This window comes from Heptranchias perlo, chromosome 2, assembly GCF_035084215.1.
Source record: "Heptranchias perlo isolate sHepPer1 chromosome 2, sHepPer1.hap1, whole genome shotgun sequence".
Lineage (NCBI taxonomy): Eukaryota > Metazoa > Chordata > Chondrichthyes > Hexanchiformes > Hexanchidae > Heptranchias > Heptranchias perlo.
The window spans coordinates 136240599-136254816 of record NC_090326.1 but is presented as its reverse complement, the minus strand read 5'-3'; the positions used below and the strand labels follow the sequence as shown (position 1 = coordinate 136254816).

The following is a 14218-nucleotide window of genomic DNA, read 5'->3' as shown; positions in this document are numbered from 1 at the left end:
ATTGAATACAGAACTACAGGAACATTTTTCTAAAAAGCACACTATGTACAACATTTCTGAAAAATGGATCTTGCTAATGGAAAATGCTACTCAACAGCCCGGGAGGAAAAACAACAGATTTATGATCTTACTTTTCTCTTATGGCACAGGAGTATTAATGATTTTTTGCCAGACTTTGTGGTTGATACCTGCACTCTCCAAACTGCATGTTGACTAGTATTAACTGCTCAAGTACTAATGGTATTAGAAATCTGCAAGTATGCTATTTTTAGTCAATTTTGTACTGTAAATGCAAAATGATAGTCACCCTATATAATGTTTTCTAAAATTCCAAATGATGCAGAGATGGTACATATAGGAGTGCGCTGTATTACCATAAAGTAATTTAATTCCTAGGTTTTCTTATTGGATGGGACCAATTCAGAGAGGTAGCTGCAAATGCAATCATTTTAACACAATGCTTGTTTGCATAGGACAAAAAAAATTGTAAAAATATTTACACTAGTTTATCATGAACATGGAAATTTTGTCAGATTTCTTATGTTGAGAATATTCCGTATTGAAATTCAACATCAGTTTCATACTTAAAAACATCATTTTGAAAGTTACCAGGGAAATCCAGTACTCCAGGAGAGTTAACCCAGTTTTCCTAAGAAATGTTGCTTTAACTATGAAGGTCATTTGGCATTATCTCCACTGCAGTTCCTGGTCACAGAATGGCATTATGTAGTGAATTACCTCAGCTTTCAAGCTGTAATAAACTACGTGTTTCCAAAATCCAAAATAGCTTAATTATTCCACTGGAGAAAAGAGGAAAAATTAAACATAATTTTTACATTCCGAAACTTTTACTTTTTTTTTACAAGATAGCTTTTTAATGCTTGCTTTTGATGCACTGGGCCCATTGGCAAGCATTCATTCTACCTGTGGAATTTTCAAAGTGTTGTAATAAATTCACGCCCAGTGAAACCAGCAACAATCTCACAAGGGACCAATCAATAATTCATCTGAGTTTTAAAATAGAAATGGAGCTAGGATGTGGGAGGAGAAATGTGCTTGATGGCAAACATGAAACAGGCAATTAAAAAGCTCTAACCTCCCTCTCCCCTCCCCAATCACTGAAGTGCTTTTTTTTTAAGCAGAGTACATTATCCCCAAGAACGAAAGATTCCACTGATAGACAAATCAGTAACGAGGGGATTTATTCAGGAAGAATGAAGGAGCAGTCAGTAGAATCTTTTCACACAGAGGGTTATTACAGCATGGAACACTACCTCAAGTGGCTACTGAGGTAGGAGACTATATCATTTAAAAGGAAATTGGATAAGGATTTAAAAAGGAATATGAAAGGAGATGGAGAACAGGCAGGGTAGTGTGATTAGAGTAGACTATTGCCCCCCAGCGACATCATCCGAAAGTGCGTAATGTCCCACATGTACGCTGACGACACCCAGTTCTACCTCACCACCACCTCTCTCAACCCCTCTAGAAGACCTGTGTGTTGTCAAGCTGCTTGTCTGACATCCAGTATTGGACGAGCAGAAATTTCCTCCAAATAAACATGGGGAAAACCAAAGCCATTATCTTCGGCCCCTGCCAAAAACTCAGTTCCCTCGCCTCTGATTCCATCCCCCTCCCTGGCTACTGTCTCAGACTGGACCGTTTGCAACCTCGGCGTCCTATCTGACCTGAGCTGAACTTTTGATCCCATATCCTCTCCATCACCAAGTCCGCCTACAACCTCCGTAATATCGTCGCCTGCCTCGGCCCCTGCCTCAGCCTATCTGCTACTGAAACCCTCGTCCATGCTTGTTACCTCCAAACTTGACTATTCCAATTAGATTCAAATTTAAAATGTCTCTTTCTTTGGCTCTGTGTCAATTTTCTTGTCCGATTACAGTCCTGTGATGCGTTGGGACGTTTTACTACGTTAAAGACGCTATATAAATGCAAGTTGTTGTTGTTACAGACCGCTCCAGTTGAAGAGCAAGCTCCTTTTGTGCTGTAAATTCTATTACTCCATAACTGAAATCTTAGTGACTTAATTTGGAAATCCCCGTAGCAAGTTCTTACAATGCCCTCCATCACTTAAAATGTTGACATTTTTTGTTGTCCTCTGAGGTTCATTACTGACTTTTAATTGGTACTGTACAGTTACTGTACTTTCCCACAAAATAAATGCTTGCATACTTCAAATCTATTCAACGTATTTGCATAGGAAAGCTGCACTATCGGGCTGCCAAATTTATTAAAAGACAGAAGGAGAAAATGCATCATCACTGTGGTGGTCGTAATTCAGCACTGAACTTCAGAAAAGGAGCAAAAACAAAATTGTTGGCAGTGCCTTAGTTATTGATGATATGCATGATCTTGCATAAGTTTGATTATCTATTGGAATCAGGCAGGAATGTCTGTGGAGTAAAACACCAGGCTGTGATTTGAATATCAGAATTCCAAAAAACTTTCCTGAAGGATTCCTCTAAATTGCCACCTTTGATCAGGAGACCCAATTAAAACCATATTATGCATCACCATTCATTACAAAATTCTGTCCTGAAACATTGTGTTTGAGCCCCAAAGTGAAAAGGCATTGTAACATAGCAATATACTAATAACAATGTCAAGCACTTGCCAAGAACTGCCTTCATGCCCCAGATTCTAGCCCAATTCAATTGGACTGCATCATAGCCCCTTAATGGAAATATTATTAGTACTACTGTAAGTATGGTACCAGGGCATAAATATATCAAAGATTCTACAGTATTACAGTACTCTACATCTCCAGTTCAGTTTACTAACTCAGGATAACAAAAAAGAGATTGCCATCCGATAAGCTCTTCAAATGGTATCCATCCTCCACACACCGTAGAAATATTTTCTAGCCTAAAAGTACACGGTTTACGCAGAATCTGAGCATGCACACGAGTTCAGCCTGGCATTGCAAATAGGCTGTCCTTTCTCTTATGCCATATAATGGCTGGAGCTGCAATACTGCACCAGTTCATTTTGACCTGAAACTGAAATCTAACCATTTAACACACTCGCTCACCCCCCTCCTAAAACTATACCCTTGCAAAGCCTGCTGGAATGGGTGAATAGAAATCATGGTGTGTGGTGGTTGCACATCATTTGAAAACTGAAGACTCTAGCTGGAAATTAATCTAGTGCTTCTTCATTCCACATTCTCCAAAGACTGTAATGCCAAAGTAGTGTAAATTTGAGAGGATAGGCCCCACCAGCAGATCCAGTATCAATCCAATCTGCCAAAGACGGTGCCATTTGATGCAATTCAATATGGATGATATTGTTTCATGAATATATGCAGATACATCCATGTGGCAGCCTTTCATATGCTAAACAACTGGAAACTTATAGATGCCCAAGGAGCAGCTGTGAAATGCGTAAAATGATCCTTAGCTTGTTTCCTAGGCTTCTTTCCTACAAGATGGCAGCAGTGTACGATTTGCCTTGGGTGCTTGCACCAGAAGGAACTTCTGGAATTATCTAAATTGTTTTGTGCAAAAGCTATCATTTAAGAGCATCTAAATAGTGGAAGCAATATTCCTGGGTGGCATTGGGTAAATCAATGTCTTGACCCAAATGAAACGGACAAATGAGATTTGGTTTTAAAGCTCTAGATGAGCTATAAGGACTGTTTTGCCAGATTGCCAAATCAAACTTGTGCCTTAGCCCCTTGTATAAGATTGCTTGTTTGTTTTTGCCTGTTGTATTTGCTCTCTATATGGCCATTTAGTGAATATAGGATTAGTCACTGATACTACCATACAACCTAAAGTCCTTCCTATAAAGGACAGCCATGTATATTTTCTGGAAGTGCTGATATCAGCACCTTAAGACTGCTGGGAAGCTTGTAAAGGAAAACACAAAAATTGGGATTAACATGGGAACATGAGTAGGCCATTTAGCCTCTTGAGCCTGTTCCGCCATTCAATGAGATCATGGCTGATCTGTGACCTAACTCCATATACCCACCGTAGCCCCATATTCCTTAATACCTTTGGTTAACAAAAATCTATCAATCTCAGATTTAAAATTAACAATTGAACTAGCATCAACTGCTGTTTGCGGAAGAGTTCCAAACTTCTACCACCTTTGCGTGTAGAAGTGTTTCCTAACTTCACTCCTGAAAGTCCTGGCTCTAATTTTTAGGTTACATTCCCTAGTCCTAGACTCCCCAACTAGCGGAAATGGTTTTTCTCTATCTATCAGGAAGCAAAGGTTAATGGTTGATGGCCGTTTTTGCGACTGGATGGCTGTTTCCAGTAGGGTGCCATGGGGCTCGGTACTAGGTCCTTTGCTTTTTGTGGCATATATTAACGATTTGGACTTAAACGTAGGGGGCATGATTAAGAAATCTGCGGATGACACAAAGATAGGCCATGGTTGATAGTGAGGAGGAAAGCTGTAGACTGCAAGAAGATATCAATGGACTGGTCAGATGGGCAAAAAAAGTGGCAAATGGAGTTCAATCCGGAGAAGTGTGAGGTAATGCATTTGGGGATAGCAAACTAGGCAAGGGAATACATAGTAAATGGGAGGATACCGAGAGGTGTAGAGGAAGTGATGGACCTTGGAGTGCATGTCCACAGATCCCTGAACGTAGCAGGACAGGTAGAAAAGGTGGTTAAGAAGGCATATGGAATGCTTTCCTTTATTAGCCGAGGCATAGAATATAAAAGCAGGGATGTTATGCTGGAACTGTATAAAAGACTAGCTAGGCCACAGCTTGAGTACTGCGCACAGTTCTGGCCACTACATTACAGGAAGGATGTAATTGCACTAGAGAGGGTGCAGGGGAGATTTACAAGGGTGTTGCCAGGACTGGAGAATTTTAGCTATGATGACAGATTGGATAGGCTGGGGTTGTTTTCCTTAGATCAGTGGAGGCTGAGAGGTGATTTGATTGAGGTGTACAAAATTATGAGGAGCCTAGACAGAGTGGATAAAAAGGACCTATTTCCCTTAGCGGAGGGGTCAATAACCAGGGGGCATAGATTTAAAGTGATTGGTAGAAGGATTAGAGCGAAAATGAGGAAAAGAATTTTCACCCAGAGAGTGGTGGGGGTCTGGAACTCACTGCCCGAGAGGGTGGTAGAGACAGAAATCCTCAACTCATGTAAAAAAATACCTGGATGTGCACCTGAAGAGCAGTGACCTGCAGGGCTACGTACCAAATGTGGGAAAGTGGGATTAGGCTGGGTGGCTCATTTCTCAGCTGGCGCAGACACAAAGGGCCGAATGGCCTCCTTCTGTGCCGTGAATTTCCTATAATTCTATGATGCTATCAATTCCCCTTAATATCTTGAAAACTTTGACCAAATCACCCCATAATCTTCTAAATTCCAGGGAATACATTCCTATTTGTGTAATCTCTCCTCGTAATTTAAAATTTGGAGTCCAGGTACCATTCTAATAAATCTAGATCATAACTACTCGCTGCGTAAAGAAGTTTTTTCTCATGTCGCCTTTTTTTCTTTTGCCAATCACCTTAAATCTGTGTCCTCCGGTTACACCCTTTTTTGAACAAGGGTGTAACTTTTGCAATTCACCAGTCCTCTGGCACCAGACCCATATCTAAGGAGGATTGGAAGATTACGGCCAGTACCTCTGCAATTTCCATTCCCTTCCGCCAACGGGAACAGTTTCTCTTTATTTACTTATCTAAACCCTTCATGATTTTGAACACCTCCATTAAATCTCCTCTCAACCCTCTCTGCTCTAAGGAGAACAACCCCAGCTTCTCCAGTCTATCCACGTACCTGAAGTCCCTCCTCCCTGGAACTATTCTAGTCAATCTTTTCTGCACCCTCTCTAAGGCCTTCACATCCTTCCTAAAGTGCGGTGCCCAGAATTGGACACAATAATCCAGTTGTGGCCAAGCCAGTGCTTTATAAAGGCTCACCATAAGTTCCTTGCTTTTGTACTCTATGGTTCCATTTATAAACCCCAGGACCCCATATGCTTTTCTAACCGCTTTCTCAACCTATCCTGCCACCTTCAAAGATTTGTGCACATATACCCCCAGGTTTCTCTATTCCTGCACCCCTTTTAGAATTGTACCATTTAGTTTATATTGCCTCTCCTCATTCTTCTGGCCAAAACCTATCACTTTGCACTTCTCTGTGTTAAATTTCATCTGTCATTGACCACCCATTCCACCAACATGTCGATGTCCTCTTGAAGTCTATTACTACCCACCTCACTGTTTACTACATTTCCAAATTTTTGTCATCTGCAAATTTTGAAATTGTGCCCTGTACACCCAAATCCAAGTCATTAATACAAATGAAAAAAAAAGCAGTGGTCCGACCCCTGGGAAACACCAATATACACCTTCCTCCAGTCCAAAAAACAACCATTCACCACTACTCTGTTTCCTGTCACTTAGCCAATTTCGTATCCATGCTGCCACTGCCCCGTTTATTCCGTGAGCTTCAATTTTGCTGACAAGCCTATTATGTGGCACTTTATCAAACACCTTTTGAAAGTCCATATACACAACAACAACCATATTGCCCTCATCAACCCTCTCTGTTACCTCATCAAAAAACTCAATCAAGTTAGTTAAACACGATTTGCCTTTAACAAATCCATGCTGGCTTTTCTTTATTAATCCACACTTGTCCAAGTGACTATTAATTTTGTCTCGAATTATCGTTTCTAAAAGCTTCCCCACCACCGAGTTTAGACTGACTGGCCTGTAGCTGCTGGGTTTATCCTTACACCCTTTTTTGAACAAGGGTATAACTTTTGCAATTCACCAGTCCTCTGGCACCAGACCCATATCTAAGGAGGATTGGAAGATTATGGCCAGTACCTCTGCAATTTCCATTCTTACTTCCTTCGGCAATCAAGGATGCATCCCATCAAGACCGGGTGACTTAGCTACTGTAATTACAGCCAGCCTTTCTAGTACCTGCCCTTTATCATTTTTTAGCTCATCCAGTATCTCAACTACCTCCTCTTTTACTGTGACATTGGCAGCATCTTCTTCCTTGGTAAAGACTGATGCAAAGTACCCATTTAGTACTTCAGCCATGCCCTCTGCCTTCATGCCTAGATCTCCTTTTTGGCCCCTAATCGGCCCCATCCTTCCTCTTACTATTTATATGCCTAGGGAAGACTTTTGGATTCCCTTTTATGTTAGCTGCCAGTCTATTCTCATACTCTCTCTTTGCCCCTCTTATTTCCTTTTTCACTTCTCCTCTGTCTCTTCTATAATCAACCTGATCTATGTACATTGACCCCTAAGTCTCTTTGGACCACCACTGTTTCGAGCTTTTCACCATTTAGAAAGTACTCTGATCTATCCTTTTTAGGTCCAAAGTGGATGACCTCACACTTGCCTACATTGAAATCCATTTGCCACTCTATCTAATCTAACTATTTCTGTAACGAGGCTACAGACTTTGTACCAAACATTTGGTGACAGGAGGAGCAAAGAATCATAATCTTTTGGGGGGTGCGGGTGGAAATCTACTGATGCAGTAGTGCAGTTCCTGAGGTTTTATATGACAGAATTAGGAAACCAAGTGCAGCGCTGCCTACTAACATTGTCCCATTTTCATGTGCATGCTCGGTGTGCGGGTTTCCCCAAAACCTATCAAACTGGGCTACATTCCTATGATATGTGGGTGATGTGCAATGAAAAAAAGGCTATTCGGTCATCAACAGTAAAATTATCCCAAATGTATATTTAAGGTTATGAATCCCTCCATTTCTTCATGAGTCACAGAGCTCTGCATCATCACCTGCAGTTGAGAGGGACATGGAGAATGAATATTCATATATAAATGATGTATTTTTCTGTCCAATGAAGCCCTCAAACAGAACTTTACCTAATCTCATCTCAAGGATCTTTATTCACCTCAACTGCCCCCTTCCCAAAGGCTGCTGATCCTTATGTCCACCAGTGAATTGGTTGCTGTTACACCCAGTTAAAGAAACTCAATTCCTTCACAGTACTATCATGTTACTAACCTTTAGGAAGTACGGCAAGTAAGTTAGCGTCTACCTCTTTTGTTTTCTTGACAATTTCTTTGTCTTCAAAAGGGAACTCCTTCTGGAAACTAAAGCGAAACATAAGTATCTTTTTTGTAGTACCTCATATTTTGGAACCACCATCTGTGCCACCAATTCAGTTTGTTTATTTGCAATCTTATGACAACTAAAAGGAAGCTATTTTTTCCATAAGCGAGTTTGTCCAATGAGTAGGTGAGACACACAGATCATGAAGATCCCAAGTTCAATTCCTGCCCGGCATTGAGTTAGCCGATCTCAGCAGATACAATGGTAGGGATGTTATAATTGGCCTCTGCATCCCTGGATTAAGGAGAAAACTGGCCAACGTTTCCACTTCTGATTACCATCTAGTAACCCTATGCAGAAGGCGCAGTATATACGAACTAAATGTGAACAATATTCTTGCTGGTAGGAACATTCATCGGTAAGTTAAGGCAATTCCAATTGCAATAATGAGCAATACAATATAAAATAAATGTATTGATATTTGGATATGATTACAAGCCTGCAACTGCAGAGTATGTTAGAATAAAGTTACATGAAAATAAGAGTACAACCTAGAAATTATTTTCACATGATTATACAATACTCGAGTTCATTCGGTTGATTTTGTTCCATATTGAGCCAGATTTTTCTGGAAGTCAGCATATCAGGCACCAATAACCATAGTAATGTGTTATTGACACACAACAGTCATTTCTCAAGTTGATTAATAAAAGTCAATATAAATGTTTGTTTTTCAAAAGGCAGAAATTTGAAAAGGTCATAAACCTATTTCAGTTCACTCATTTAAGTCCTCTTTCGAGGCCTTCTCTGAACGTTATCTCCTTGCCAAAGAATCGGCCAGTTCCCTTTCAATACTGCAACTGAATCAACATTCATTGTGCTTACTAATAACTCTTCCCTTCAACCTCTTCCTCCTATGAACACAGCACAAGCTTCCATAGCCTTTTGAAGCTTGATGATCTAATACTTGGAACTATCTTTGAATCCTTTCCATTGCTTTTGCTTAGTGATCAAAACTGGAGTATATTCCACAAGTGATCTCAATGCTTTACAATGTTTGTACATTCCTTGGAGTCCATGCAAGTCCACACAGGATATTAAATATTCTATTTGCTGCTGCAATCACCGTGACAAGAGGAACTTTCAGTCTTAGGTGCAGTTGACCAGAAATTATACTCGAGACATTAAATCACTATGTTGTCAAAAACAGTTTAGTTTACTATGGAAAGGTAGCTGAAGCCAGTGATGTGCAAAATGGGAGGTCCTTGATGCTTTGTGTCTCCAGGATGATCTCTCAGTGCAGAAAGTGTCTGCAACTGCTTGCGTTTGAAGTCAAGGTTTCTGAGCTTGAGGAGCAGCTGGTGATACTCTGACATATGGGAGGCTGAAGGATCCTTGGCATGCACATTCCAGGAGCTGAGCACCATGTAGACATGGCAAGTTAAAGAGGACAGAAAGTAGGTCACCACCCATTGGAGTAGGAAGAGGAGACCAGAGGCAGTGCAGGGATCTTAAGAGTGTTAGATTGGCAAAAAAAGGTATTCAGTGTGACAATAACAACTTAGGGTAGGGCAACCATAAGCAAAGCCATGGCGCCATGGCACCATGGAGCAAGTGGCTGCCAAAGAGGAAGAAATGAAGAGCAGAAATGCAGTAATGCAGTAATAATAGGACATTCCATAGTCAGAAGAACAGACGTACTTTTGCTGGCAGAATTGAGAGTGCAGAATGGTGTGTGGCCTCCCAAGTACCAGGGTAATGGATATCATGAAGCAGGTGCAAAACAAATACATTTTAAAAAAGGGAAGAACAGCCAGAAGCCATGGTTCATCTTTGAATTAGTAATAAATAAAGGAACATAATTGAGTTTGGAGACAGATTAAATAGTAGGAACTTAAGGGTAGTAATCTCAGGATTACTTTCAGTGCCACACACTAGTCAGTATAAGAACAAAGGGTCAATCACTGCAAATATTCCAGATTATAATGAACTTCACATGGCAGAAAGTGTAGACATTCACACACCATTCTACAAATTTCAGCCACTTGACATACTAAACCCAGATAATGAAAATTTTGTGGAACTAAGTGAGGTTTCAACCACTGGTGAAAGAAGACCTTGATCTAGAGGTCGATGTCATTCAATAACCATGCCATCAGCCAAAAGAATTTCAACTTGATGCAGATTCTGACCCGCACAGAGAGAGATGGTCCCATCTGTACACGAAAAGGAATGCATGCTCGGCTCACTGTCAACATCTGCTGACAGAGTCGGTATATATGGAGTGAATTAGAATGAGTTTTTCTCGGTATGTGTGCGCCTTCTACAGTACCAAGAGGCTCAGTGCAAAGCGAGGAAAATGCATTGGCAAACCTCCATATTCAGAAAAGCGAGAGGCCAGCTTGATTCTGCATAGATGTGTCTCCTATCCTAGTGTAGCACCATGAAAGCTCAAGATTATCTGATGATGCAAACAGGTTGATCTCAATCTTATTTGTAGACTGGTTCTTGAATCAACTATGGATAGATTTTCTACTTAAAAAAAGAACAGCAAGACAATCGAGAGCATCATCCTTGAGTTGGCCTTTCACCTGTTGGATTGAGTACAGGAGTAAAGATGTCTTACTGCAATTATATAGGGCCTTGGTAAGACCACACCTGGAGTATTGTGTACAATTTTGGTCTCCTTACCTAAGGAAGGCTATTCTTGCCATAGAGGGAGTGCAACGAAGGTTCACCAGACTGATTCCTGGGATGGCAGGATTGTCTTATGAGGAGAGATTGAGTAGACTAGGCCTGTATCCTCTAGAGTTTAGAAGAATGAGAGGTGATCTCATTGAAACATACAAAATTCTTTCGGGGCTCGACAGGGTAGATGCTGGGCGGATGTTTCCTCTGGGGAGTCTAGAACCAGGGGTCACAGTCTCAGAATAAGGGGTAGGCCACTTAGGACTGAAATAAGGAGAAATTTCTTCACTCAAGAGGGTGGTGAATCTTTGGAATTCTCCACCCCAGAGGGCTGTGGATGCTCAGTCATTGAGTACATTCAAAACAGAGATCGATAGATTTCTAGATATTAAAGGCATCAAGGGATATGGGAATAGTGCAGGAAAATGGCGTTGAAGTAGATCAGCTGCCATGATCTTGTTGAATGGCGGAGCAGGCTCGAGGAGCTGGATGGCCTACTCCTGCTCCTATTTCTTATGTTCTTATTTGATAGAAGTGTTCGAAATCATGAAGGGTTTAGATAAAGTAAATAAAGAGAAACTGTTCCCATTTGTGGAAGCGTCGAGAACCAGAAGACACAGATTTAAGGTAATTGGCAAAAGAACCAATGGCGACATGAGGAAAAACCTTTTTTTAAGCAGCAAGTAGTTATGATCTGGAATGTGCTGCCTGAAAGGGTGGTGGAGGCAGATTCAATCGTGGCTTTCAAAAAGGAATTGGATAAATACTTGAAGGGAAAAAACATGCAGGGCTACGGGGAAAGAGCGGGGGAATGGGACTAACTAGATTGTTCTTACAAAGAGCTGGCATGGGCTTGATGTGCCGCATGGCCCCCTTCTGCGCTGTAACTATTCTATGATTCTTGGTGGCAATATCACTCAGACAGGTCATGGTTGGGAAATGGAAAAAATGCCACACTGTTATAGTAGGGGGTACTTTTCTGAGGTTTGGTTTGGAGTAGAGTGGGGGGAGCATCCAGCTGTTGTATACCTGACCTGGGTGTGCATGATGCAGACACTGGGTGCTTGAAATGGAAAGTCAGTTCATAGAATTACATAGAATGTACAGCACAGAAACAGGCCATTCGGCCCAACAGTTCCATGCCGGTGTTTATGCTCCACACGAGCCTCCTCCATCCTTCTTCATCTAACCCTATCAACATATCCTTCTATTCCTTTCTCCCTCATGAGTTTATCAAGCTTCCCCTTAAATGCATCTATGCTAGTCGCCTCAATTACTCCTTGTAGTAGCGTCCTACATTCCATATTCTAAGCACTCTCTGGGTATAGAAGTTTCTCCTGAATTCCCTATTGGATTTATTAATGACTATCTTATATTTATGGCCCCTCTTCTGGTCTGCCCCGCAAGTGGGAACCATCTTCTCCACGTCCACCCTATCAAACCCTTTCATAATCTTAATGACCTCTATCAGGTCACCCCTCAGTCTTCTCTTTTCTGGAGAAAAGAGACCCAGCCTGTTCAATCTTTCCTGATAGGTAAAACCTCTCAGTTCTGGTATCATCCTAGCAAAACTTTTTTGCCCCTTCTCCAGTACCCCTATATCCTTTTTATAATATGAAGGCCAGAACTACTCACAGTACTCCAAGTGTGGTCTAACCCAGGTTCTATATAAGTTTAACATAACTTCCCTGCTTTTCAATTCTATCCCTCTAGAAGTAAATCCCAGTACTTTGTTTGCTTTTTTAAAAAATGGCCTTATTAACCTGCATTGCTACTTTTAGTGATTTGTGTATCTGTACCCCCAGGTGCCTCTGCTTCTCCACCCCATTTAGTCATTTATTTTCCAAGGAGTATGTGGCCTCCTTATTCTTCCTACCAATGCAGTTACACATTGCACCGGTCAAACTTAATTTGGAGTATTGTGCTCAGTTTTGGGCACCCACCTTAGAAAGGATATACTAGCCTTGCAGAAAACAATGATTTGCCAGAATGACACCTGGGATGAAGGGATTAAACTAGAAGATATTGGGTAAAATTGGGTTATATTTCCTAAAGATGAGGTTATGGGATGATCTGCTTGAGATGTTTGAAATAATGATCGGATTTGACAGGACAGATAGAGAACAATTCTTCACTCTATGACGGGTTCTCAGACCACGGAATACTAAAATTAGAACTAAATCAGTTAAAAGCTAACTCAGGAAAAAAAAGCTTCCTTGCTTGCACAAGGAGTTGAGAGAATGTGTAAGTTGCAGAATCAAGTGGGTACTTAAAGAGATGGATACTCACTTATTAAGTAAAGGTGTTCAGGATATGAAAAATAGGCAAAGAATCAATATTATATACTCATTTTCAGCAACAACTGCTCGATTACATTCTGGGCTAAGATTTCAAGTGCTAAATTGGACATTTGTTTGCACATCCAAAGCCTGATCTACTTTTGAAACACTATAATTTTTGTAATACTATAATAGATAATTTGCAATGTCATTCAAATAATGTGCGATGCATCTAACAGCACAAATGTTATTATGGAGATGGAGTCTTGTTTTCCTGCAGACTGTTCACAGAAACACATATAAAACACTGAAGACCTCTGCATCTCCTTTCCCCTTGTAATAAGTAATTTTCTTTTACTTTAGAAAAAATGCAAAATGCCCAACATGTGACAAAATCATAAATCCATTTATAAAGAACAAGTTTGCGATAACATCATGCTCGGAAAGGCTTCGACAGTTGGCATGGCAATACTGGTAGGTAGATTCATTTGGAGTCAATTTTCGTGAACAATTTCCAGTTAAGATGAGTCAGCCAGTACCAGGTGATTAAATTACAGCAAAGACCAATTACCTAGATCAGGACATAAAGCTTAGAATGCAAAAAGACCAATGGACTGCTGTGGATACCAAAAGATTCATCAAGAGGGATATTCATTGGACTTTAAACTGATCAAGACTCCGAGGCATTCAACAGGCTGATTTTAACCAGACTTTTTGGATCTCATTCTGAAAGGACTGACTCACAAGAAAACAGAGGATTCTTGGCAGACCAAGGTCTCCAGAATATGATCCTTATCTTACAATCCCAGCTGGAATTGCATGTAGATGCAGGTAGGAGGGATTTTGCTCAGTTATGATGCCCCCTCCAGCTTAACAAATAGCCATTTGAGCAAGGTAGCAGAAGGTAACTAATGTTTGTGAAACCATATCCCATGAAGGACTGAACGCTGTCAAGAGGAGGGGAGAAAATTGATGAAAAGAAAAAAAAACACTGGCAAAATAAGTTATATGGAACGGATTCTAAAAGTTTCTGTTTAGCAAATGTAAATATTGTACCTTAGAGTCCTCTTTTGAAAAAGTATTCCTCTTCCAAGTCCAACGGGATGTTCTGCCACCACTTCTGAAACAAAAAAAATGCATCAAGTCTGTTCATTGCCTTCAGTTCATTCCCTCATCAACCAAAATTTTCACCAATACCACCA

At 40.7% G+C, this 14218-nt stretch overlaps 1 protein-coding gene across 11 annotated transcripts in view; it reads right to left on the bottom strand.

Annotated features, from left to right (window-relative positions):
- Window positions 1–14218, bottom strand: part of svila (supervillin a) — a 203224-nt gene that overhangs the window by 147788 nt on the left and 41218 nt on the right. For all 11 annotated transcript variants that reach the window (XM_068007306.1, XM_068007311.1, XM_068007323.1 and 8 more), the window contains exons 2-3: window positions 14073–14133; window positions 8002–8090 (exon numbers count right to left, since the gene is read on the bottom strand). In XM_068007306.1, the coding sequence (XP_067863407.1) occupies window positions 8002–8090; window positions 14073–14133 (150 nt within the window). The remainder of the gene's footprint in view (window positions 1–8001; window positions 8091–14072; window positions 14134–14218) is intronic.